The sequence below is a fragment of the Nuphar pumila genome, chromosome 10 (genome assembly GCF_984573655.1).
Source record: "Nuphar pumila chromosome 10, dmNupPumi1.hap1.1, whole genome shotgun sequence".
NCBI lineage: Eukaryota > Viridiplantae > Streptophyta > Magnoliopsida > Nymphaeales > Nymphaeaceae > Nuphar > Nuphar pumila.
The window spans coordinates 8,990,972-9,015,443 of NC_143258.1; the positions used below are offsets into that span (position 1 = coordinate 8,990,972).

The window sequence follows — 24,472 nt, forward strand, 5'->3', positions numbered from 1 at the left end:
ATAACATAAAATATAAGGGTTACAAGTGTTACCATCTAGGTACTAGAAAATTATCTAGGTCAAAGCATGTTGTTTTTTATGAGAAGAATATGTCATATGCCAATCTGGGTTCCCTCTACAAATGTGAAAATCTAGCGATTTTATTACTTTAAATTATTGAGAATATAATACTAATCAACTTTATGTAGGGAAGTTATGAGACAAACTCTTGATTGTGATCCAAGTCAAGATCATCCAAATTATGTGCATTAATTGACTAACCTACGGGAAGAACCGAGTGATGGAAATCAATAGATCGGTGCTAGAGATTCACAGGTAATGGCAAATGAGGATGATCAACAAGAAAATGCAAAAACCTCAAAACAACCACATTAGTCCACGTGAGGATGATATATGAGTCATGAGATCTCAAATCATCTTGAATCCAATGTAGCTGCTCCAATACTCAATGAAGAAACTGAAACGACATTTAATGGTAATGATATTCCTGACCCCTTAATGAATTTGGACAAATGAATCAATCGAATAGGTCTATTACCACTAGAGTTATGTGTGGTATATTTAAACCAAATCCTAACCATGCTCTTATTCACAAATCTAACACTCTAAAAGAACCAAAATTCATCAAAGATGTTCACACTGATTGTAAAGCATCTATGAATGAAGAAATGGATGCTTTAAAAAGGAATGACACTTGAGATCTTATCCCAAGAAACAATCATATAAAATATAGTTGGCTCCAAATGAATTTTCAAAAATAAGCTAAAATCTTATGGCAGTTTAGAAAGGCTTAAAACTCATCTTGTTGCTCACAGATTTACACAAGTAGAGGGAGTAGATTTTTACGAAACTTGTTCCCCGATGATTAGACAAACAAGCATTCACATTGTTCTCACTATAGCCACCGTAAAAAGATGAAAAATATGACAACTTGATGGCAAAAATATATTTTTACATGGATCTTTAAATGAAAGTTTTTATGTACTAACACCTTAGATATGAACAATGTGGTTACCCTTATTATGTTTGTTGTCTAAAAAAGACTCTATATAGTTTAATATAGGCTTAGAGTTCTTGGTTTGATCGTCTAAGCTCTTTTCTACTCGATTTTGGTTTTTTCTATAATGTTGCTTACCCTTTTATGTTTATTTATAATCATAAGAAGGGTATTATTGTTTTACTTTTTTATGTAGATGATATGGTTCTAACGTGAAATAACAAAAAAATTATTGATAATTTTGTCAAAAAGCTTGAGAAAGAATTTGCTATTAAAGACCTTGGAAAGGTTTTTTTTCTTAGGAATAGCGGTAGATTACACTAAAGAAGTGAGATTTTTCTTTGTCAAGAAAAATACCCTAAAGATATTCCTGAAAACGATAAAATGCGTGATTCCATGACCACCAAACCACCAAAAATTAAAAATGACAATGTATTTTCAGATCCAACCCATTATAGAAGCTTAGTAGGATCTCTTGAATACTTATCTATAATGAAACCAGAACCATTAGTAATAATTATGTGAGTCAATTTATGCAAACACCCATTAATTTGCATTATCAAACTCTTAAAAGAATATTAAGATATATCAAAGTAACTATGAATCATGGTTTGAGAATCCTTTCTCAAAGTTCTCTTATATGTTTTTTGGGATGTGAATTGCGCCAGCTGCCTAGAATCCGGCATTTGCATATTCTTTAGAAGCAATTGCATTTTTTGGAGTACAAAGAAATAAAATATGGTTTCTAGATCTAACCGCAGAAGTAACCTATATTACTTAGGTTCTTTGTGATATTGAAATTTACATTTCGGAGGTCCCATCCTTCACTATGACAGCCTAAGTGCCTTATATATGACTGTCAACCCTGTTTTTTGTAGTAGGCCGAAACACATTTACATTGACTATCACTATGTTAGAGAAAAAGTCGACCACCCTCATTACCAAACATGTTTCATCCTTAAAACAATTTGCTGATATTTTTATAAACCATCACCAAAAGCTTAATTCATCAGTTCAGAGAACAAACTTGGCCCATGTGATAGATCCAATTTAAGGAGTAATGAAAATAAAAAATTTAGCAATGCCACCAGCGATCATAGTAAGATCGCCCATCAAGATAGTAAGGTCATTCACGATAACAACAAATATGGGAAGATTGTCCCTATTAACATCAAGTCCACCCTCCTGAATAATAATGTTGAGTGGAAAGTTTACGTACCTATATTACCACTGATCATGGTGATAACAAGAAGCTGAACAAGCAAGATGAGGATGATCATATCATAAATGCCAATGACAAGATCCATCATGTCAACCACATAAGGAAAGATCGATGGTCACAATAAAAATATCGACCATGGCAGCAATGGAAAGTCGATCCAGCAAGTCAGCCACATCAGGAAAGATGGTCACGATAGAAATATTGATATTCGCAGCGGTATAAAGTCGATCCAACATAATGAGCAGTCAGAACCAAGGTTGCCAGACTAGAAAGCGGAAACGGGAAATGTTACAGGAAGTAGAAGCGAGAAGTGGTGCATTTCAAAATGTATACGAAGCGGAAAGTGGGAAGCGAGAAATTAAAAAAATAATAACATAAGAATTGAAATGAAATGCAAATAAAAATGAAACTAAAAGTGAGTATTCTTAAATTTTATGATTTTTTAGTGCAAAACTTAATTTTTTAACAAAATCTAAAAAAAATACTATCAATTTAGAGAAAGCACATGGAAGTGAATGTAAAGTGTGAGAGGAAACACATAAAAAACATGAAAAGTAGAGTGAAAAAAATATAAGAGGAATAGATAAAGCATGTGGAAAGCATAAAAGAAGTGTGGGAGAATTGAGATTCTCGTAAAGTTTCGGAAGCAAGAAGTATCGCGCTTTCAAAGTGAGTTTTCGGAAAGCGAGCTTCCCACCTATCTAAGAAGCTTTTGATAACTCAGACCAGAACAAAACAAGAAGAAAATGGTAAGAGGGCAGACAAAAACAAGATTATCGTTAACATGTGTCGATGGGAATTGTGAATGGTGTTCTCAAAGGTAAGAATGGTCATTGAGGAGCTAACGTGATCTTCAATCATGTTAAAAACATAAATAGTGCTTTGAAAAATGGAAGGAAGGACAAAAGACGATTTTGTGAGAAGGAAAAACCAAAATCGTGATGTTATTGGATATTTCCAATGATTCTTGATTTTTTGAATATATTTATTCAAATTTTCCTTCCTACTGGTTTTGATGTTGTATTTTGTGTATAAATAGAGCCTCATACGGTTCATTGTAGAAATACATTGAATTTCCTCTTTCCGGTGGACGTAGGCTGCACCGAACCATAACATCCTCTCGTATTCCCCTTTTCTTTAGTTTTATGCAAATTTAAACCTGCGCATGGTCTATTTGCTAGAAAACATGACTTTTGATGCCTTAAATATTTATAAACATTTTAGACCATCAGTTTTTAAATCTTATAGAACTTACCTGTGTGTCAGAAAAACATGTAGATGACATTTGTACGATTAGATTTAAGAAAAACATGGAAAAATACATCAAAAGCTCAGTAGGCTGATGATAGGCTAGAAATATAGAAGGTAGCTACCGTTTACTATATATATATATATATATATATATATATATATATATATATATATATATATATATATATATATATATATATATATATGAGTAATGGGCTTGTTCTGCCCGTTTTCTCATTTTGCCCAAACAATAGTTTTTGGGATTTTTTCTCACATCTAACACCATATATGTGATCTATAGGATTTGTTTAGTAGGAACCGACTTTTGGATCATCGAAAGTCGACCTGTATACAGTTTTTCAGTGATCCAAAATCAATGGCTTTGAAGGCATCATTTTTTTTGGGCTCATAAAAATATATTTTTTAATAAAAAAACATAATCCAAGAGTCTATTCCCACTAAATCGAGCATGATAAATATATCTAATGGTTCAAATCTATCACAAAACACTTCAAACTATGGGGCCTAATGAGGCAAAACGAGAAAGAGGGCCTAATATATTCAATTATATATATACACAGAGAGAGACCGAGAGAAATAAAAACATGCCAAACCTACCCACCACAATGTTTTTGCAACTTCTGGCAAAGATTTTGGTCAATTCTGATGGAATGTGGGCGAGCCAAGTACTTTTTGGCACACTACACGTCAAGATCTTTCCAACAATGGTCTCAGATCGATGATCGAAGATAATTCGCGATGCAACCCATTTTATTGTGCTGAAGCCATGCATAGTTATAGAGGTCTGGTTTTTCAGCCGACTTTTTCATTGTTTTTCAGAGTTATTCGGCAACCTTTGGTGACACACCAATTATTGTCGGCATTCCTATCGTCTCGGGCACTCGTCCAATCAACCGGCAAACCTATGTGAAATGGTGCATTTGATCACAGGTAGGTCCATATGTGAGGTGGGTAAGTTTGGCATGTTTTGTAGTGAGCGGGTTTTCATTCCTCTCCCTCTCTCAATCTATATATATATATAGTGAAATGAAAACCTATAAAATACAAAACCTACTAAATGAAACATGATATTGAATTTTCTTTATTTTTTTCAAAATTCTAACCCCATAGATGTGTTCAACAGGATTTATTTACTAGAAATTGATACTTGATTCATGCATTTTGGATGATAAAATGATATTTTGAGCCTCAAAAATTTATGAAAATTTTAATATGTTGATTTTTGAAGCCTTATAAAAACCTATCCATGCATCTTAATCAAATGTTCCAAGAAGTGATTCCTATAAAAAGAAGCATATAGATCACACATGTAAGGTCAAAATTTTGAATAAATGCCGAAAATTCATGAGAATACAATAACATATTTCATTTAGTAGGTTTTGTATTTTGTATAATTCAAGCCCAATCAGGACAATTCAACTGGATTTAGTTGAATCAGTTCTGTGTCAGCTGACTTTATAGAGGGTTTCAATCGGTCCTTACATTGAATCGAAAAGGAGCCAATTCGATTTGAATTATTTGATTAAGGGTATTTACTTCCATGCATGTTGATAAAATTGGTGCTAAGTTCCAGTGACTGGTTTGGCTATGTTAATGGTAAGTTTGGTTGTGTTTTTGAAAAACAGAGATTCACTTTAAAAATGTGTCAAAAAGTTTTATGTTTGATTGCTTTTGAGGTATGTTCAAATGAGATTCACTTTCTAAATCTCACGTGATACCAAATCACATCCGATGCAACCAAAAGTATAAGTAAAATGAAAATGAGATTCATAAACAAGAAGGCAGCCACAGAGCTGGGCTATTAATTAAGCCCAGCACAAGGTACTTAATGAAAAACTGTCGTTTTGTACTTACAATTCCTTCAAGGATTGAATATTGCCAAGAAAATCCGGAATGCTTCCGCTCAAACTGTTGTTATGTAAATCACTGCAATGACAAACGAAGAAATTTTTATTTGTTGAAAAAAAGGAAGAATTTTACATAATTTTTCGAGGGGAAGAATATATATATATATATATATATATATATATATATATATAGAGAGAGAGAGAGAGAGAGAGAGAGAGAGATTGACATATTAACATCTAACGCTATAACTCACATTATTTGAAGAGCATTCATGCCACTGAAATCTACAAGGGATCCGTTGAGCCCATAACCGCTCAAATACCTGAACCAGAATTAGGACAAATAATAGAATGAATCGACTTCACTGTAGCTACTGACATCAACAAATTAAGCTTCAATTGGCACAAATATCTGTTATGAGTGCATTTGACGGTATGTTTCAGGGCCCCTTTACCCTACGAGGATGCAAATGATTTAGGGAAGGTAGGCCACCCAATGTTGTCAGTATCAGTATCGGAATCAGACCTGTATCGTTTGGCCAAGGATTCAATACCGATTCTCAAGTTAATCGTTCTGAATCCACCAAAAAAAATAAAGTGTCAATCAGAACATGACACATGTTAAAGCTATTAAAATGATATTAAAAAATTTATTTTTAAGCTATTTTTTATATTTATCAAAAAATAGCCAATTCAGGTCAGTATCATATCAATTTTCTGGCGATACTATATGTATCAGCCGATTCAGGCCGATACACACCGAGGCTGACAACACTGGCAAAAGGGGCTGCTCCCCACTTCACTACATTGGTCTATCAAAGAGCCCCAAGCTGTAGTTTTCATATTAAAAAGCAAGAAGTGAAAGCTGCAGTAGCAGCAGCCAGAGGCACGGATGGGCAGAAGAACATATACCAATGATAAGATGCACTAACCAAGGCATTTCTTGCTGAAAAGGATTAGGCAAAACTTTTTTATGTAAATCATTCACTTAGAAGTGGCACCTTCCTTGTAGTGAGATTTACCGGTTACTTTAGGTGCCAAGCAATGCATGTCATGTATTGGTGTCCTACAATAACGTTATAAAGCAGCCAATTTGTGCATGGAATTCATGATATAAAAGTAAGTTTTTCTTTTTTAATTATTCAAGGAGAAACCACCATTATAGTTCAGACACCTTGGATACTGGCTCAGAGGTGCCACATTGACCATGGCCCTGTTTCAGTATTTATGGTGTAGAACTTCTTGGCTTCCTGCCTTCTTATGTAGAATTGAGCCCGGTTTCAATGTGATTGTACACTTAAAGTGCGCTCTGCACCTCATCACCACCGTCTGCTATTGGGATCCACAGCTGACAGGTATCTCAAAGATGGTGGGTGATCAGGTATAGCAGCACATTAAACTTGTGCAATCTTATTGCATCTGTATCTGCTTAGGACTTTTGACAAGAGTTGCAGGCCGTGGGTATGGAGCTTGCAGCTATCTTTTAGCTTGAACCGTACCCCTTAAGTAAAGCCACCTCGTCAGCTGTTCCGAACTCTTGCAGGCTAAAAAGACAACTTACAATGCGGTGACTCGTGGTATAGGATCAGAGCTGCAGTTGAGCCAATCCCAGGCATATCCAGTAGGAAGACAAGGGTCGCCACTCCAGGCCTGGAGTTGTACATAGTTCCTCCAAAGTTCACTCAACGCTTTCACTAAACACAACATAGAAAAAGAAAAAAAAATGAGTAGAAGAGAGAGAGAGAGAGAGAGAGAGAGAGAGAGAGAGAGAGAGAGAGAGAGAGAGAGAGACGAAAAGCAAAACATTACTTAAAAGTGAAACTCAACAAAGCACAAGCACAAACACAACAGCAAAACATAAAAACATCATTTACACAAAAAACAGAAAAAACTTGATCGAACACAAAACAAAAAGCTCATCAAGGACCTAAGACATCTAGACGAGGATCGATTGGTGGCTGAGGTAGGTCTTTGAGATATATGCGTAAGATAGCATACACATCAGCCAAGACCCTATTAGTCAAACTGTTAAGGTTGAACGGGACATCCCGAAAAGTAGCATCATTTCTAAACATCCATATGAACCACCACACTATAAATAACCAAACTCTCCAAATAGTCCTCCACTTCTTTTCGCGTCTAATTATAACAGGACCGAGGATAAGATCTAAAGCAAAACAGACTTCCCGCACAACAACTGATGGAGCCCTCCAAGTTTTAGAAAACAATTGTCAAAACACTTCACATGACCAAAAAAGATGTGTGGTTTCTTCAGCATGTCAACAAAGCACACACCAACTGAAAAACTGAAACCCCATCCTCTTGATATTGTTATGGGTTTGTATCCGATCATGAAGAATCAACCAAGCCAATACCTTGGTCCTCAGAGATGGTCCCTTCCCCCATAAAGCATTTTTGAAGATCCAACTCGGACCTGGAGGTAAAAGAGAACGGTAGACCTAATGGACTTGAAAAACTCCCGCATTTGAGACTGTCCATTGAAGCCAAGATCTGTCTACCCCCACGTCCAAATCCCTTTCAAGAAACAAATACAATGCCCTAAACCACATTTTCCTCAAACGCGATGTCTATGGTCCATGAGCCCCCCGACAAACAGCAAGAGAATCAATTAGACTATATTTCAGTCTGAAGAAGTTTGTATATGCATCCTGTGAAGTATGAGCCAACCAACACTACTTCACAGCCAATGCCATGCTCCTTTTATGCAAAGCAAAAATTCCTAAGCCAGCCATAGTCCTTTGCATAATGATGGAGTCCCATCCCAACAAGTGCCACTTATAAGGTTCATTTACATTACGCTACAAAAACCTTGACAAGACGTGCTTAAGTTGTTGCTTAACGTTGACTGGCATGATACAAACTGACATGAAGAATTCTGGAATCGCCGACAAAATATGCCTGATCAAAATGATTCTGCCTGCAAGAGACAAATATCTGGCATGCCAAGACTGAAGCTTAAGACACACCTTGTCAACAACCGGTGCCGATGATATTTTAAAGGTTGGCTTGACTTGTAGGGGGAGCCCCAAGTACTTGATCGGCAACTGCTCTAAAGCGCAGTTGAATTTTTTTTCCGCCGTGTTTTGACTGGTCGGATCACCATTCAGAAGCGTGGCTGAACACTTATTTTCATTGAGCCTCAGCCTGAACAAAGCTGCAAAAAAATGAGAATAAGCCTTACGCGAAGCATCTGCTCTAGTGAAGCCCTTCTAAAGACTAACATATTGTCTGTATATTGTATAATATGCCTAGAAAAACCTTGGATATCCAACGACTATATGAAATCCCTTGTCTATGCCCGTCTAAGAACCACCATAAATTCTTCTTCCATTGTATTAAACAAAAGCGAAGATAACAGACATCTCTGTCGTAGGCCACGCCGCAATGAAAATTGTTCACCCTTTACCCCGTTAATGGACACCATGGCTTGTGCATTGGTAAGGACCTCGGACACCCATTTGAAAAAATGGCTGCCGAATCTCATGTGATTCACCACTTGCAAAAGAAAAGGTCAACACATAGAATCATATGCTTTATTAAAATCAAACTTCAACACGAAGTAAGGAGTACGACTTGCATGCATGGAATGAATGACCTCTAAAGCCGAGATATATGCTTGTTAAACTCTCCTATTAAGAATAAAAGCAAACTAAAAATTAGAAAATAGATTAGATGCCATCGATTTTAGTCTTGATGCTAAGACCTTTACGACTATACGATACAAGGCTCCCATTATAGAAATGGGATAGAAGCACATAATATTTGTGGCGATATTTTCTTTTGGAATAAGGAAAATTAATCCGACATGACACTGCCTAGGCAGTCCAGAGTTACGATTAAACTCATCAAACACTGTACACAAATTACTCTTCACTACTCTCCAAAAAACTTTGAAAAAATCTACAAGGAAACCATTTACTCCCGGTGCCTTCCAACCCGACAAATCTTTAATTGTGTTCATGATTTCTGCTTTCGAAAACCTACGTTGCAAGGTTAAGACCTGATCTGGTTGAAGAGAAGAAAATAACTCATGCCAATATTACCTCACGTATTTGGCGAAATAGAATAAAGCTTCTCGAAATAATTAGAGACCGCCAGCATAAGATTCTGCCCTGTCCACAACACCCCATCAATTGTGATCGATTGAAGGATACTTAGTCTAAACCAATCAGAAGCAAATGAATGAAAAAATGAGTATTTTCATCTCCTGCTTCCAACCATTTCACCTAAGCACGCTGCTTTCACTTCAACTCCTCTTTTAATTATCCTTCAATGTTTTAATAACGTTGTCCGATCAGCAAGTCTGCTTTGCAACCCCTTCAACTGCGCGCGTCTGACAACCCTTCGCTGGAAGATAATAGGGTGAACAGTGATGAGATCTCTGCCTCCCATTCAGCCATCTCATGAAACTTACTCACAGACCGCCTTTGCAACCAAAGTTTAATATCCTTAGCTAGGCGCAAAAGCTTCTTTTGATAAAGGATAGCAACCCTGTCTTCATGAACCCTCAAACACCATGACCCCTCAACCATTGAATGAAACACTAGTTCAGTTAACCAGCATTGCTCAAAAGAAAATCAACGAACTGATCTAAAGCCTCCTCTTCATTGCATGATCACCTGACCATGGTCGGACACCGTGGGGGAAGAATCCACCCATTTATATCTGGGATGATTTTGAGGAATCCAGTTGAAATTAAGACTCAATCTAGCACCCTACAACATGGTTGTGCCCGTTGATTAGACCAAGTAAACCTTTCTTCATACAATGGCATAAGGTATAATTGATTAGCGGCAACGAAATCTTGAAATCCTCTGATCGACGGATTGGGCATCACTAAATTTACTACAAGAAAAATGTGGATTAGCGACGAACATTTGCGACAGAATTTTTTTGTAGCAAATGTGCGATGGATTAGAGAGAGAAATCTATTCGTCGCTAACATTCAAAATATTTGCAAAATTAGCGACGAAAATATCTCTCTCGTAATTTCGTCGCTAATGAGCGACAAATTTTTTTGTCGCCAAACACTACAAGAAAAATGCTAATTAGCGAGGGAATTATTCCGTAGCTAATCTGTTGCTAATTAACAACAAAATTAGAGAGAGAATTTTTTCGTCGCTAATTTGTCGCTAATTAGGGACGGATTACCAACGGAAAAATTCTCTCACTAATTCTGTCGCTAATTTTCGATTTAAATTGTCTCATCTAAGGCACAAAATTTTCCCTCTCTCCTCGTTCAAAATTTAAACCGATGACTTCTCGAACGATGACGACTTCGTGGCGGAGGAACGCGAGGAAGAAGAGGAGTTGGAGTCGCCAGCCGACGCTGGAGGACCAGGCCGGCCCGATCTCTCCGGTCTGGTAAGTCATTTTCTTTTTCGAGCGTGGCTTTCCGTTCCTGGCCTAACGATTCTGTTGGGGGTTATGGTTTCAGGTCAACGGACAAGCAAGGGAACCAGGTTAGGAGGGCACCAGAGAGCGCGCCGGTTCAGAGGTGCAACCACTGCGTTGTGCAGAACACCCTGTAGTGGCGGGCTGGGTCAGAGGTCGAGAGGGCGCCAGAGAGCACGCATGAGAGTGCACTAGTTCGGTGGTGCACTCTCCTGCATTGTGCAGAAGACCCCGCAATGGCAGGTCGGGACGAAAAAGCAAGGAACCAGGTCGGGAGGGCGCTGGAGAGTGTACCGGAGAGTGCGTCGGTTCTGTGCAAAAGACCCTGCAGTGGCGGGCCGGGCCGCTCGGGTTCAACGCATGTGTGGTGCGGTACTAGTCCGGCCTATTGCTGGCGGAATACCGCCCGATAGAGAGCATTTTTAAATTTTTTTTTAAATTTAGCAACAAATAATATCCGTCGCTAATTTAAAATAGCGATGGACTCACGATTGATATTATATGTCGCTAATTTAAAATAGCGACGTACTCGCGACGGATCATGTCCATCACTAATCTGTAGCAAATTAGCGATGGATAAGTTCTATCGCTAATTAGCGATCAAGATTATGCGACGGACGCCATTGTTAATCCATCGCTAATCCATGTTTTTCTTGTAGTGATTGTTCGAATCTTGAATGAATAATAAACACTTAAAATCTCTCAAAAGAATATGACAATCACGGGAGAGAGAGAGAGAGAGTACCATCAGAATTATCAGTCCCATTGGTGAGCAAATTACTGTAAGTAAAGAACTCAGCTGCATTAATGATGGGAGGTAGGGTGGAGTTGCTGCTTCTCACCAATGAGAGTACAGAACTGGATGAGAGATTATGTCCAGGATGATAAACTTCCAGCACATCTACTTTAGGAATTATTGGGTTCTCATAGAATAGCTGACCGTCTAAGAGAAGTGTAAAGGACCGGATGCTGTTGGGAGATACTTCGAAGAAATAGAGATTGAGGTAACAACGTACTGGCACAGCCCATGTAATGAGGGTTGGGATCGTGAGATGAGTAGATGAATTCGACACAGGTGTTATTGCTTGCCGTAAAACAGCTTTTGGTGGTTTGTCATCCAGACCTTCTGTTACTGGTTCCGAGCTACTATTTAGCACAGTCACTCCAAGGCCTGAAAGATTTACTAACCACCATAACCGATCGTAGGGATCATCTGGATACCTGCAAGAAGGCATGAAATCAATTAATTATTGTTTGCATGAGTTCATTATGTGTTGTTAATAGATATGGTTTTTTTCTTGGCTTGAGGATAACTGAGGCTCTAAGATTTTGTTGCACAGACATCATGATGAATTGTCCTGGAGTGTTGCATCCAGGGTGTTAAACCGGATTAGATCCAGCGATGGGCCCGAACACTTTACAAAGTACTCGAGCCACCCAAAATACAGAAAATCGCTGTCACACGCAGGTATTTCCTGTGTTTTTGTTTTACATATAAAATCACTACTCGTGTTAACTATTTTGTGTTTTGTGTGGCTGGAGTACTTTGTAAAGTACTCTCACCCGAGCCTCATGTTAAACGCCCTCTAAGAGCTTCTCCTTTTCTATAAAAGTCCGACTGGTTGATGCAGCAAGTCTCTTAGGATCGATCAGTGTCATCAACATTTTCTAGGACAGAAAAATCATGAATCATTAACCGAACACACGATTCACATCCTAAGCGCTAAACTGGTTCTAGAAAAACAGTTTCAAATAAATCAATTCAGAAAAATACTTTTATCAAATTTAGTTGTTCAAACTGTCATTCAAGCAGGCTTGGCTTTTCAGAAAACTCAAACTACATCCTTAAGCTCGAAGTTTTAGCAGAGATTTATCCTTAACAGGCAAGCAGTCCATTTATGAATCAAATAGAAAATGGAAACTAACCTGAACTAACACAATGGCAAGTAAAAATCTTATACTTGCGAACAAAAGACTATATTAGCTTCTAAAATTTAACTAGTGATTTGGCATATTACAAACAAAATATTTCAAAGCATAGAAAGCAATCCCAAGATTTTGATAATGAATTAGGCTCTCTTTGGATGCCTTGTATTGAGATGGACATGTAGGATTCCGGCGAGGCGGCAAACCAGACGGCGTCACTGTAGCAGTGGCCCTGCATAGCAAACAGAAAACAGAAAAACAGACAAGGCGTACCTGAAGCGGCCATTGAAGGAGGTTGGAGGTCGCCGGAGAAAGGGATTCTTCAACTCAGCCTGTCCGCAGCCACCACAAGCGCAGGCCTCCTTATGCAGACGGTGAGTCGACCTCTTCCCTCCTCAAATTTCTGTATTTTTCACTTATGTAAAGGGTTGCTAATGAAACCCTTTTATAAGTCATGAAATGGGAACGGTTGAGTAACCGTTCCCTCTGTTTTCAGGTTTAACGGAATTAAGGAACATCTCATGTGGGGAAGCGTTACCCACATCGTGGGTAACCACCACCAACGTGGTGGTTTAACCCAACATTCTCCCACTTGTTCCGACGATAAACCTTTTAACCAGAAAACTTTATGGGAATAACTTGATGAATAGAATGGCCTTTATATTCTATTCTAAAGGTCCTTAGTTGAATCTCTAATCCTTATGAGATTAACAACAACCAAAATGAGAATCAAAAGACTGAAAGTGATCACTTTTTTTTTATATGCATATGTCAAAAAGAGTTTAACAATCCCATCCTCATTACATGTTCGGAATATAATCCTGGTGCTAGCCCTTTAGTAAGAGGATCAGCAATCATCTCTTTGGTACCAATATTGACAATATGCACTAAATGATTCTCCGTCCTTTCTTTAACAACAAAATACTTCAATTTCATATGCTTGCATGACGTAGTACTTTTGTTGTTGTTTGAAAAGGACACCGCAGCTTCATTATCACAGTAGACCTTCAGTGGCTTCCCAATGGAATCGACCACCTTTAACTGTGATATGAAGTTCTTTAACCATATAGCCTGCGAAGTAGTCTCGTACAATGCAATGAATTCTGCCTCCATGGTGTGGGCTGCAGTGGTCGTCTGCTTTCCACTCCTCCAAGAGATCGCTCCCCCAGCAAGTAAGAAGACGTACCCAGTAGTAGACTTTCTACTATCAAGGCATCCTCCTAAATCCGCATCTGAGTAGCCAATGACCTCGAGGTGGTCAACTTTATGATACATTAACATATAGTCTTTTGTCCCTTGCAAATACCGCAAGACTTTCTTGGCAGCCTTCTAATGGGGTAAACCTGGATTAGACTGAAATCTGCCAAGTACCCCTACTGCAAAAGAAATATCTGGTCGAGAACATGTCTGCGCGTACTGCAAGCTGCCAACAACTGATGCATATGGATAAGCACTCATCTGTGCTTTGTCAATATCGTTCTGTGGACAATCCTTTAGGCTCAGCTTGTCACCTTTTGATATGGGTGTAGAAGTAGGAGCACAATTTTCCATCCCATATTTCTTTAACACCTTTTCTATATAGAATCTTTGGGAGAGGCCTAGAAACCCTTTTGCTCGGTCTCGACGAATCTCAATGCCAAGTACATAAGCTGCCTCACCCATATCTTTCATATCAAAATATGATGCAAGAAACTGTTTTGTCTCTGAAAGTAACTTCATATAGTTGGTTGCAAGTAAGATGTCATCCACATACAACATCAATATAATGAACTTACTCCCACTTTCCTTAAGGTATATACATTGATCAATAATGTTTTCTGTAAACCCGAAAGTCACAATGACTTGAGAAAATTTAATATACCATTGTCGGGAGGCCTGTTTAAGTCCATATATTGATTTGTTAAGCTTACAAACCAAACGATCATTTTCAGAGAAACCAAGAGGTTGTTCCATGTATACCTCTTCATTCAGATCCTCATTGAGGAACGCTGTTTTCACATCCATCTGATGTAGCTCAAGTCATAATGAGCTACGAGGGCCAAAATAATCCTCATTGACTCCTTAGTTGAGACAGAAGAAAATGTCTCATTATAGTCAATGCCCTTTATCTGGGTGAATCCTTTAGCAACCAATCTTGCTTTATGTCTCTCTATGTTACCTTTGGAGTCCTTCTTGGTCTTAAAGACCCATTTACACCCTACAGGCTTTACTCCTTTAGGTAACGTGACAAGATCCCACACTTGATTTTTAGCCATAGAGTCTAACTCTTCTTTCATGGCTTCAATCCAGTGCGAAGATTGTTTGCTCTCAACAACTTCCATAAAATTCAACGGGTCATCATTCATATCTATGAAATCACTAGGCTCCTGAAGGTACACCACATAATCAGGATGTATGACAGATCTCCTAATCCTTGTGGATCTCCAAACAGGTTGTTCCTCAGGCTCAGATGAAACCTAATCATCCTGCTCGTGTTCTTTCGCATTGTCCACAATAGGTTCACTTTGGATTTGTGCATTAACAATCGAATGATCAACCACACTATCATTAGGAATAACAATGTGGTATCTTTCGATGTTTTTCTTAACAGGTGATAAAACTGGATCCTGTATTTCCTCAAAACCAATGCTTTGAAGTGCACTTAATCCTACTGAACCATCTTCTAGGAATTTAGCCTTATCCGTTTCAACAATCTGTGGTGAGTGAGATGGGCAATAAAACCTGTACCCTTTTGATCTTTCTGGATAACCAATGAAATATCCACTGGTTGTTCTTGGATCAAAGGCTTTAATGTGGGGGTTATACAGTTTAGCCTCTGCAGGACATCCCCATATGTGCATATAAGACAGTGATGGTTTCCTACCTGTCCACAGCTCGTAAGAAGTTTTAGGCACAGATTTCGTAGGAACCTTATTCAAAATATGCACAACTGTCCTTAAGGCTTCACCCCACAACTTTATGGGAAGTGTTGAATAATTCAACATAGCCCTGACCATTTCTTTAAGCGTACGATTTCTCCTTTCAGCTACACCATTCTGATAGGCACTACCAGGCATGGTATATTGAGGCACAATGCCTTTCTCTTTAAGAAATCGCGCTAATGGTCCTTCCCTTTGCCCCATCTCAGTAAACCTACCATAATATTCGCCACCTCTATCAGACCTAACTATTTTAATAACCTTATCAGTTTGTTTCTCTACTTCTTTCTTAAATTTTTTAAACATCTGAAAAACATCAGATTTTTCGAAAATCAAGTAGAGATACATATACCGAGAATAGTCATCAATAAAGGTGACGAAATATTTTTCGCCTGTGTAACAGGGGGAAAATGGTCCACATACATCCGTATGGACTATTTCTAATATCTCACTACTGCGTTTGGCACCCTCTTTATATGTGTTTGTATGCTTAGCCTTTATGCAATCAACACATGCGTCATTGTCAGTAAAATATAGAGATTGCAAGATCCCTTCATTTACCAGTCTCTTTATTCTCTTTTCAGAGATATGACCCAACATTCGATGCCAAAGCATGTAAGATTTGTCATCTGTCATGCTACGTTTATTTCCAACTAATGCGTATTCAGAAGTCAAAGACTCCTGAGTTTGGATCTTCACATTCAATCTATATAAACCATCATAAATAGATGCAGAACCAATTTCAATTGAATTTCTGAATATGAACAATTTGGAATTTTTAAACTTAAAACAATATCCAAATTTATCCAACTTTGAAATTGAAATTAAGTTTCTACTATACGATGAAATATAAAAGACATCATAAAGATCTAAAACTACGCCTGTATCCAGAGTAATCCTGCAGGTTCCAACACCCTTCACATGTGAACGCATCTTGTTTCCCGAATAGATGCTTTTCTCATGCATTGTTGGTTCCCTTTTGCTCAGGAACAACTGTAGACAGTTGGAAATATGAACAGTAGCACCAGAATCAATCCACCAGCTATTTTCAGGAATTTGTAATAAATTACATTCATGAGAAATAAATGACAAATTACCTCTCTTTTCCAACCACTTTTTGTACTTTATGCAATCTGCCTTTATGTGTCCCTTCTTCTTGCAAAAGAAGCACTTTATGGGAGCAGAGTTGGATTGCTTATCTTGGGATGACTTATCCCCAGTTGGCTTCTTCCTAGCATTTCTCTTAAATGCATTCTTCTTTGGTCCTACTTTGGACGTATGAGAAGCCATATGTGCACTCTGCACCTTCTCACCTTTCATCCTCTCTTCTTCTTCAACACACTTGGACATGAGTTTATTAAATGTCCATTCATCATTATGTGTGTTGTATGAGATTTTGAAAGGTCTGTATTCCAAAGGTAAGGACGTTAGAACTAAATGCACTAGGAAAGAATCAGAGATGGAGAGCTTCATGTCATTCAGCTGAGACGCTATGTTTCTCATCTCCAAAATGTGTTGGCGAATGTTTCCCCCTCCAGCATATTTCATAGATATCAGTTTTGACATCAGGGTACTAGCTCTGGCCTTGTTTGAACTCACAAACTGTGTCTCAATGGCATTCATGAATTTCCTCACTGTTCTGCATTGTGGGATAGCACTCCGAATGTTCTTAGCTACTTTAGATTGCAAAAGCAACAAGCTAAGTTTATTCGAGCGCTCCCACTTCTCAAAAGCAATCTTTTGATTAGCAGTACTCTGATCAGTGAGGGCAGCGGGTTCATCTAACCTTAGGGCCAGATCTAGATCCATATACCCTAATGCAAATAAAACAGTTTCTTTCCAATCACTAAAATTAGATCCATCTAGAAAAGGAATTAAGCTAGAGCCATCTAAAATCACAGAACTAGAAACTGCATGACAAAAGACACGTATCAGGAAACATTCATACGAGACTAAAACTTTAGTGGAAAAAGCAAAATAATAAAGGCCCTTGATATGCTTCTTTCCAGGCGAGTGAAGGGGGTCATCAGAGTCCTACTTTGGTAAGAGCTCCGACACGCGAAACCACTTCGCCTACCGACCATATTTGGTAAAACTAAGGTTCTTGTGAAGATAGACCATCAACACAAGGTACCTTTGGATACACATGTGTGATGTATCTCGACACATTTACCTTATTCTACCCTACTTAAATTCCAAACACGATAAAACTACCTTTGGGTCGTCTATCGTTTCATGAATATAAGTACAATGTGCATATCGGCTTAGGAACTGTATGATAGTATAAAATTCATTCATGACTCACGTGTATTCAGTCACTTTGGTGACATGAAAACACTGATTCATTTAACTATCCTTAATGCTAATATGCAAAATTATATCTTAAAATAGTCCGTAAACCGAATAGACTAGACATATGACCCTTGAAATGGTTCTTAAACTGAATAAACCAGTCATATGTATCACGAACCGGTCTTAAAGCACTCTGAACCGGTCTGAAACAGCCCTGAACCGTTCATGCAAGGGTCTGAACCGATTCTAAACCTTATGAACCGGGTCAAATATGAACAAAAGTTCATTAAAACCCTATAACCGTATGCCAAAACCCCTATATTTTCTTATATTTAAGAAAACAGGGTCTTAACATCTCGGAACCGGTAAGAAACTAGAATGAACCGGCCAAAAACGGCTCCGAACCGGTCCCGGAAGGGGACTGAGTCAGTCCTTGATCCGGTTCAGGCCAAATAGTGCCTGGACCCTTCTGGATCCGGGTCAGACCCGACTGCTAACTGGATCCGGATCAGACCCGGGGTTATCCGGATCTGGGTCAGACCCGGTACAGTCCTTATCCGGGTCGGACCCGGTTACAACTGCTGACCGGATCCGGGTCGGACCCGGTACTAACCGGATCCGGGTCAAACCCGGTTAAGACCGGATCTGGGTCTGACCCGGTTAAGACCGGATCCGTGTCTGACCCGGTTAAGACCGGATTCGGGTCAGACCCGGTATATACCGGATCCGGGTCAGACCCGGTTACCGCTGGATCCGGGTCTGACCCGGGGTTTTCCTTATCCGGGTCGGACACGAGCGGGTCCCCACCCGAATTCCTGATCCGATCCGAATCACTTTATGGATCGATTTCAGGTGGTCGGGTCCGGTTCAAAAAATGAACCCGACCCGAAAAAACAAAAATAAAGGGTCGAGTTAGGGTTTACAGAACCCCATTTCGCCCCTTTTTCAAAATTTGCAGGGTGTTGCCGCCGCCTGCCGGCAAACAACGCCGGCGCCTGCCGGCGATCATTGCCGTCGTCCGTCGGCGACCAACGCCACCATTCACCGGCGACCAACACCGCCATCAGATGGCGCCCTTCTTCGGCGAAATCAGCCATCCGTCGGCCAAAACCAATGCCGCAGAAGTCTTTAGAAATCCGGCGACTCAATGGTCGTCGGCGACAGCTCCTGCAGCCTCCTGATGGCGGATGAAGATGAAGACGTCGGCGGGATCCATGCCGACAGGAAAAACCCCCATGAACAGAGGTAAGTTACTTTTTTTTTTTTTATACTGTCGACAGGCGCCGGTGACCAGCAGCAGGGTCACCCCACGGTGACCTGCATTTCTGGTCAAAACCGGAGCACACCCCGCAGCGAAAGCGGGGTGTGGGCCCATAACCCAATGTAGGATTCCGGTGAGGATTTCCGGCGAGGCGGCAAACCAGACGGCGTCACTGTAGCAGTGGCCCTGCATAGCAAACAGAAAACAGAAAAACAGACAAGGCGTACCTGAAGCGGCCATTGAAGGAGGTTGGAGGTCGCCGGAGAAAGGGATTCTTCAACTCAGCCTGTCCGCAGCCACCACAAGCGCAGGCCTCCTTATGCAGACGGTGAGTCGACCTCTTCCCTCCTCAAATTTCTGTATTTTTCACTTATGTAAAGGGTTGCTTATGAAACCCTTTTATAAGTCATGAAATGGGAACGGTTGAGTAATCGTTCCCTCTGTTTTCAGGTTTAACGGAAGGAACATCTCATGTGGGGAAGCGTTACCCACATCGTGGGTAACCACCACCAACGTGGTGGTTTAACCCAACAGGACACCATTTCCATGTTTTGCCAAAATGGGTGTTGAGGATGGAGTTACCAAAAACATCCTCTTGTGAATGGTATTGAAAAGTGTTGAGGCTGCCAACTCCTTTCCCAATGCAGTGTTTTGGCAACACCGCTGCTCTCAAACAGCTGAGATCATGAGAGCACCGGATCATGGTGTCCATCTCAATACAAGGCATCCAAAGAGAGCCTAATTCATTATCAAAATCTTGGGATTGCTTTCTATGCTTTGAAATATTTTGTTTGTAATATGAAAGCCTTAATGTTGATACCATGGCAATCTTGTCTTACCTCACGACCTGAGTTCCACCATACGAAAGCCTGGCTCTGGTGAACAGAGCAACGTTAGGTTCCATACCACCATACATACTTGAGTCTAGCGCCCTTAATTCAAGAGTAGAGATGAAGGGAATAGAGTTAGGCCGTGTTCGAGCGACGCAGACGCTAACATTATCAACTTTGGTGACATAGATCATCTCAAAGATGGTCGTTTCATTCAAGGAAGTGATGACTTGGGACCAGTCATTCCCATCGAACTGGAGATCAAATACTGGTGGTGATGACAAACCATCATAATTGCCGTAGTAAAATGTAGCACGAATAAGAATCTTATTGCCTTGACCTATGCCAGGAAAGGAGTAACAGTTTTTCTTCCCTGTGGGAAAGTATCGGAGAGTGGTGTATGGCCTTAAAAGTGTATTACTGATTTTAACTTCTGCATTCTTCCCAGTCTGTATGTACTGGTCATCTCCAACCCATGTGATGTTCAGTGTATCCGCATATGTACCACTCGTTCCACAGTCAATGCTCATCAACACTGTAATTGCAACAAAGAAATGATGTCAAACAGAGTAAGTTATGAGTTTCCTGGAAAGTTCGTACCGTAGAAATGTTTAAGCTTTGTTGGTAGCACTTGTTAAACGACTAAGAGGGATGCAGGTGAGCATAAGTAGAGTTCGATCATATATAGCTGCTGCATTCGCTGTGATAAATAAGGGGATATTTTTTGAAAAATGCCAAGACATTTCGTTAGCCGTTTAAAAAGTGCAAAATATCGTGACATTTTGAAAATATGCCAAATTTTTATTGTTTAAAATATCATAATTTTTCCATGATGCTATGTTTTTATTGGCGTATTTTTCATTGTTTACGTATATATTTCAGTTGGTATTTCATTAGTTTTTGCACATTTCCTATTTTTTATTTCTTTAATTTTGTAGATATTTTGCCAAGAAAAATACGATGAAAACAAATAATTTCAAATTTTCATGAGAATTTAGCAACTGCTATTTTATTGTCACTATGGTCGCATCCTCATGGAAGTTCTCACTGCAGAAGGTAAAGGGCATCTTATTAGGGCATTGTTGTTCACACGCATTATGAAGGAAAATGCTGTTGATAACATAATTACAAGTCTCATTTCTTATGAAAATCTTGTAATATCCTCAAATGTTATTTCTCAGGAAAATCTCAATAAAGTATTAGTATATAAAATTGTAATATATATATATATAAATATAAACTGTAATAAAAAATTACCAAAAAATGTTCATTAGTGCATGGTTGGCATTCTTGGAACTCGGTATCGAATGGGCCAAACTTGACTCGGTGACTCAAGCAAGTCATGTTTTATTTAATTTTATCAAAACTTAATAACAAACATATGTTTCATAAATACAAACATATTTTTTAAAGAGTAATTCATTTGAATTATGAATTTCTCTCTCTCTTACACACATATATACATATATCAGAAAATTGCTGCACTATACGAATAATTTGACCCGATTCCCTAAAAACTCTATAATTTTTTATATTCTCCCGATGTCCAAAATCATAAATATCCAATATTATTAGAATCCTTGTACCCTTAACAATAGTGGATTGATGCTTTATTGCGATAAAATTGTATTGTTCATCGGCTAGGTTCAACTCCTACTTAAATAAAAAATTATAGGTTTTTTTATGCAGACCTCACATAAATTTATTTGCAAATTTTAGGAGAAACTAAAACAAAAATCATAAATATCGTATGCTTTTGCATATACGTCAATATTTCACATAAATATAATTGTAAAACTCCACTTAAACTAAAATTTCATATATCATACGTTTTCGCATATAATTCATAATTTCGCATAAATATATTTGTGACAATGGTATTGGTTCATGAAAGTCCATCTGCTTCACAAATGAATTAAGTATTTATGATTTTAGTTGTTTTAACAGTTATGCGAAACAATATGATTTATGCGAAACAGTCAGATTTTTGCAAATTAGTAAGATTTTCATAAATATATTTATGCGAATTTGTGAATTATATGTGAAAAGTATGATATTTGCAATTTTACTAGTTTCAATTTAAGTGGACATATGTTTAAGTGAATTTATGAAGTATTTATGGTTTTAGTGGATTATGAAGTGTTTGCGAAACTCCACTTGAAAAGCAAAAATCACTAGAATCGAAAATACTTCATAAATTCGCTTAAACATATGTCCACTTAAACTGAAACCACTAAAATTTCATATATCATACTTTTTCGTAGATAATTCATAAATTCACATAAATATATTTGTGAAAATCCTACTAATTCACAAAAAACTGACTGTTTCGCAAAAATCCTATTGTATTTTATAACTACTTAAAGAACTAACATCGTAAATACCCAATTCATATGCGAAATAGAAAAGTTTTCATGAACCAGCAGGATTGTCGTAAATATATTTATGTAAAATCATGAATTATATGCGAAAATGCATGATATATGCAATTTTAGTGGTTTCAGCTTAAGCGAAATTTCATAAATATATTTATGTAAAATATTGATTTATATGTGAAAGCGTAAGATATTTGTAATTTTGGTGGTTTGAGTTTCACCAAAAATTTGCAAATAAATTTATGCGAGTTTGTGAGGTCTACGGTAATTCTGGATTTAAGTGAGAGTTGGACCTAGGGCAATACAAAATTATCACAATTAAGGCCTCAATTCTTTGTTGTGAAGGGTAAAAGGGTCCTAACGATAATGGATATTTGCAATTTTGTACATCAAAGTCTTCCACTCTCCGTGTACTGCATATATTGGCCAGCTTGGTCGTAGAGGGCTTGCAGGTAATGCTGCACCAACAGTCGAAGTCTTCCACTCACCGTGTTGATCCAGATTTAATTTTTTTCAACTCCACCATCTATAGTCGAAATAGGTGGTCTCAACCTAAAGCTGAGACCGAAGATTTTTTGACTTAGCCCACCTGCCTAACCTTGCTAATTTGCTTTTACACTAGACTCCTTTGCTTCTTGAAAACTTGTGTTGAATTGGGCGGTTTCAAGCTTGGCTGGTCTTAGTTTCTGATTGGGGCTCTGCCAGGTTGAGCGATCGATTACTCTGTCCAGTTGACTCTATGTTGTCATAAGCTCGGGTACATGTCCATCATCGGGGTGAGTGGCTCATGAGTTGCAGGGTCCAGCCTTGGATATGAACCTAAATCGAGACAAGCACGGCTAGGTTTGAGTCATAAGAGTAGCACCTTTGGTGGCCAATCTCATACAAATCCACCATTATAGATATAGATATAGAGAGCACGTTGAAGAGGAAGATGAAAAGAGGATCTTCTTGTTTCTTTTGAGAGCTTCTCCTCCTTTTGTACTTGTCTTCTCATTTACATAGTGAAATTTGCTTGTTTTTCGCCCGTGGATGTAGGAAGGCACATTGCTTTACCGAACCACGTTAATTCCTGGTGTGCTATTTTTCTTCTTTTCTTGGCTATTTTCTTTGTGGTCTGTGGTGTATGTTGTGTTCGTTCTGTTGGTTTGGGATATCATTGTCGCATGTTATTTATGTTGAGAGTTCAGATCTAGGTCCAAGTCTAGTGAAGCACCCGATCCAGAGCATAGTTGCAAGAGATGGAGATAGGTACGGGGTAAGCAAAGCCCTCAAAAGTTTCGGGTGCGTTTTAACTGAAACGTGTCTCCAAAAGTTTTGATACTATTTTCTAATAGACATTGATACGAGATTCTAGTACCTGGTTCTTCCCAAAATTTAGTCACAGCATTTAGCTTATAAGAATAATGGCATTATATATATTGAAATAAAAGGAGTGTTAAGAGAAAAAGCAAATAAACTAACTTTAAAAATTAAAATATCACATAGTTTCATCATGTGTATAACTGTAGTAATTTCATCATATATATAATTATAGCAATGAACCAACATCTCAAACTATATGTAAATGCAAAAGGTTTTCAGATAATAACCAAACAAAAAAAATTGTTGAACAGATGCAGTTGAAGGTTACTGTTAACCGTGCAGCTGAAGGTGGTGGAGGCTGGAGTGGAGCAGATGCTGCTGATCACGTTGTTGGTGATGGAAAAGGAGGAAACATAGAGAGTAAAATAGTAGTTTACATTTGCAACTTTAATAGGTTACTTATTCCTTTTTTTTTATCCTATATTATGAGATTTACCTTATTAGAAAAGTGCAGTCTTATGTAGTAATTACAGTGATTGCCACCAAGACAAATGAAACCAGGTTTGGTACTGGTTTCATTAGTACATGGGACCAGTTTCTTGTGAAGCACCCGATCCAGATACATGAAGATTCTTCTAGAGAAAGTCAATTAAACAAGAAGGAAAGACTTGGTGCAAAAGAAAAGGAGAAACCCACATATCCGTTAGAAGATTATGTTCAATAAATAAGAAAGTCTTGAAGAAAGAAAGATCCTTGATCATGCTGAAAAAAGAAAGGGTTTTTTTACAAAATATTTGCTGCCTTATGAGATT

At 38.4% G+C, this 24,472-nt stretch overlaps 1 protein-coding gene across 1 annotated transcript in view; it reads right to left on the reverse strand.

The window, feature by feature from the left end:
* Positions 1–20,512, reverse strand: part of LOC149823444 (putative leucine-rich repeat receptor-like serine/threonine-protein kinase At2g04300) — a 32,731-nt gene extending 12,219 nt beyond the window's left edge. The window contains exons 1-5 of the mRNA XM_090018336.1: positions 19,990–20,512; positions 11,499–11,974; positions 6,900–7,032; positions 5,593–5,661; positions 5,346–5,417 (exon numbers count right to left, since the gene is read on the reverse strand). Of these exons, the coding sequence (XP_089874462.1) occupies positions 5,346–5,417; positions 5,593–5,661; positions 6,900–7,032; positions 11,499–11,974; positions 19,990–20,510 (1,271 nt within the window). The 5' untranslated portion in view covers positions 20,511–20,512. The remainder of the gene's footprint in view (positions 1–5,345; positions 5,418–5,592; positions 5,662–6,899; positions 7,033–11,498; positions 11,975–19,989) is intronic.
* Positions 20,513–24,472: the final 3,960 nt, after the last annotated feature.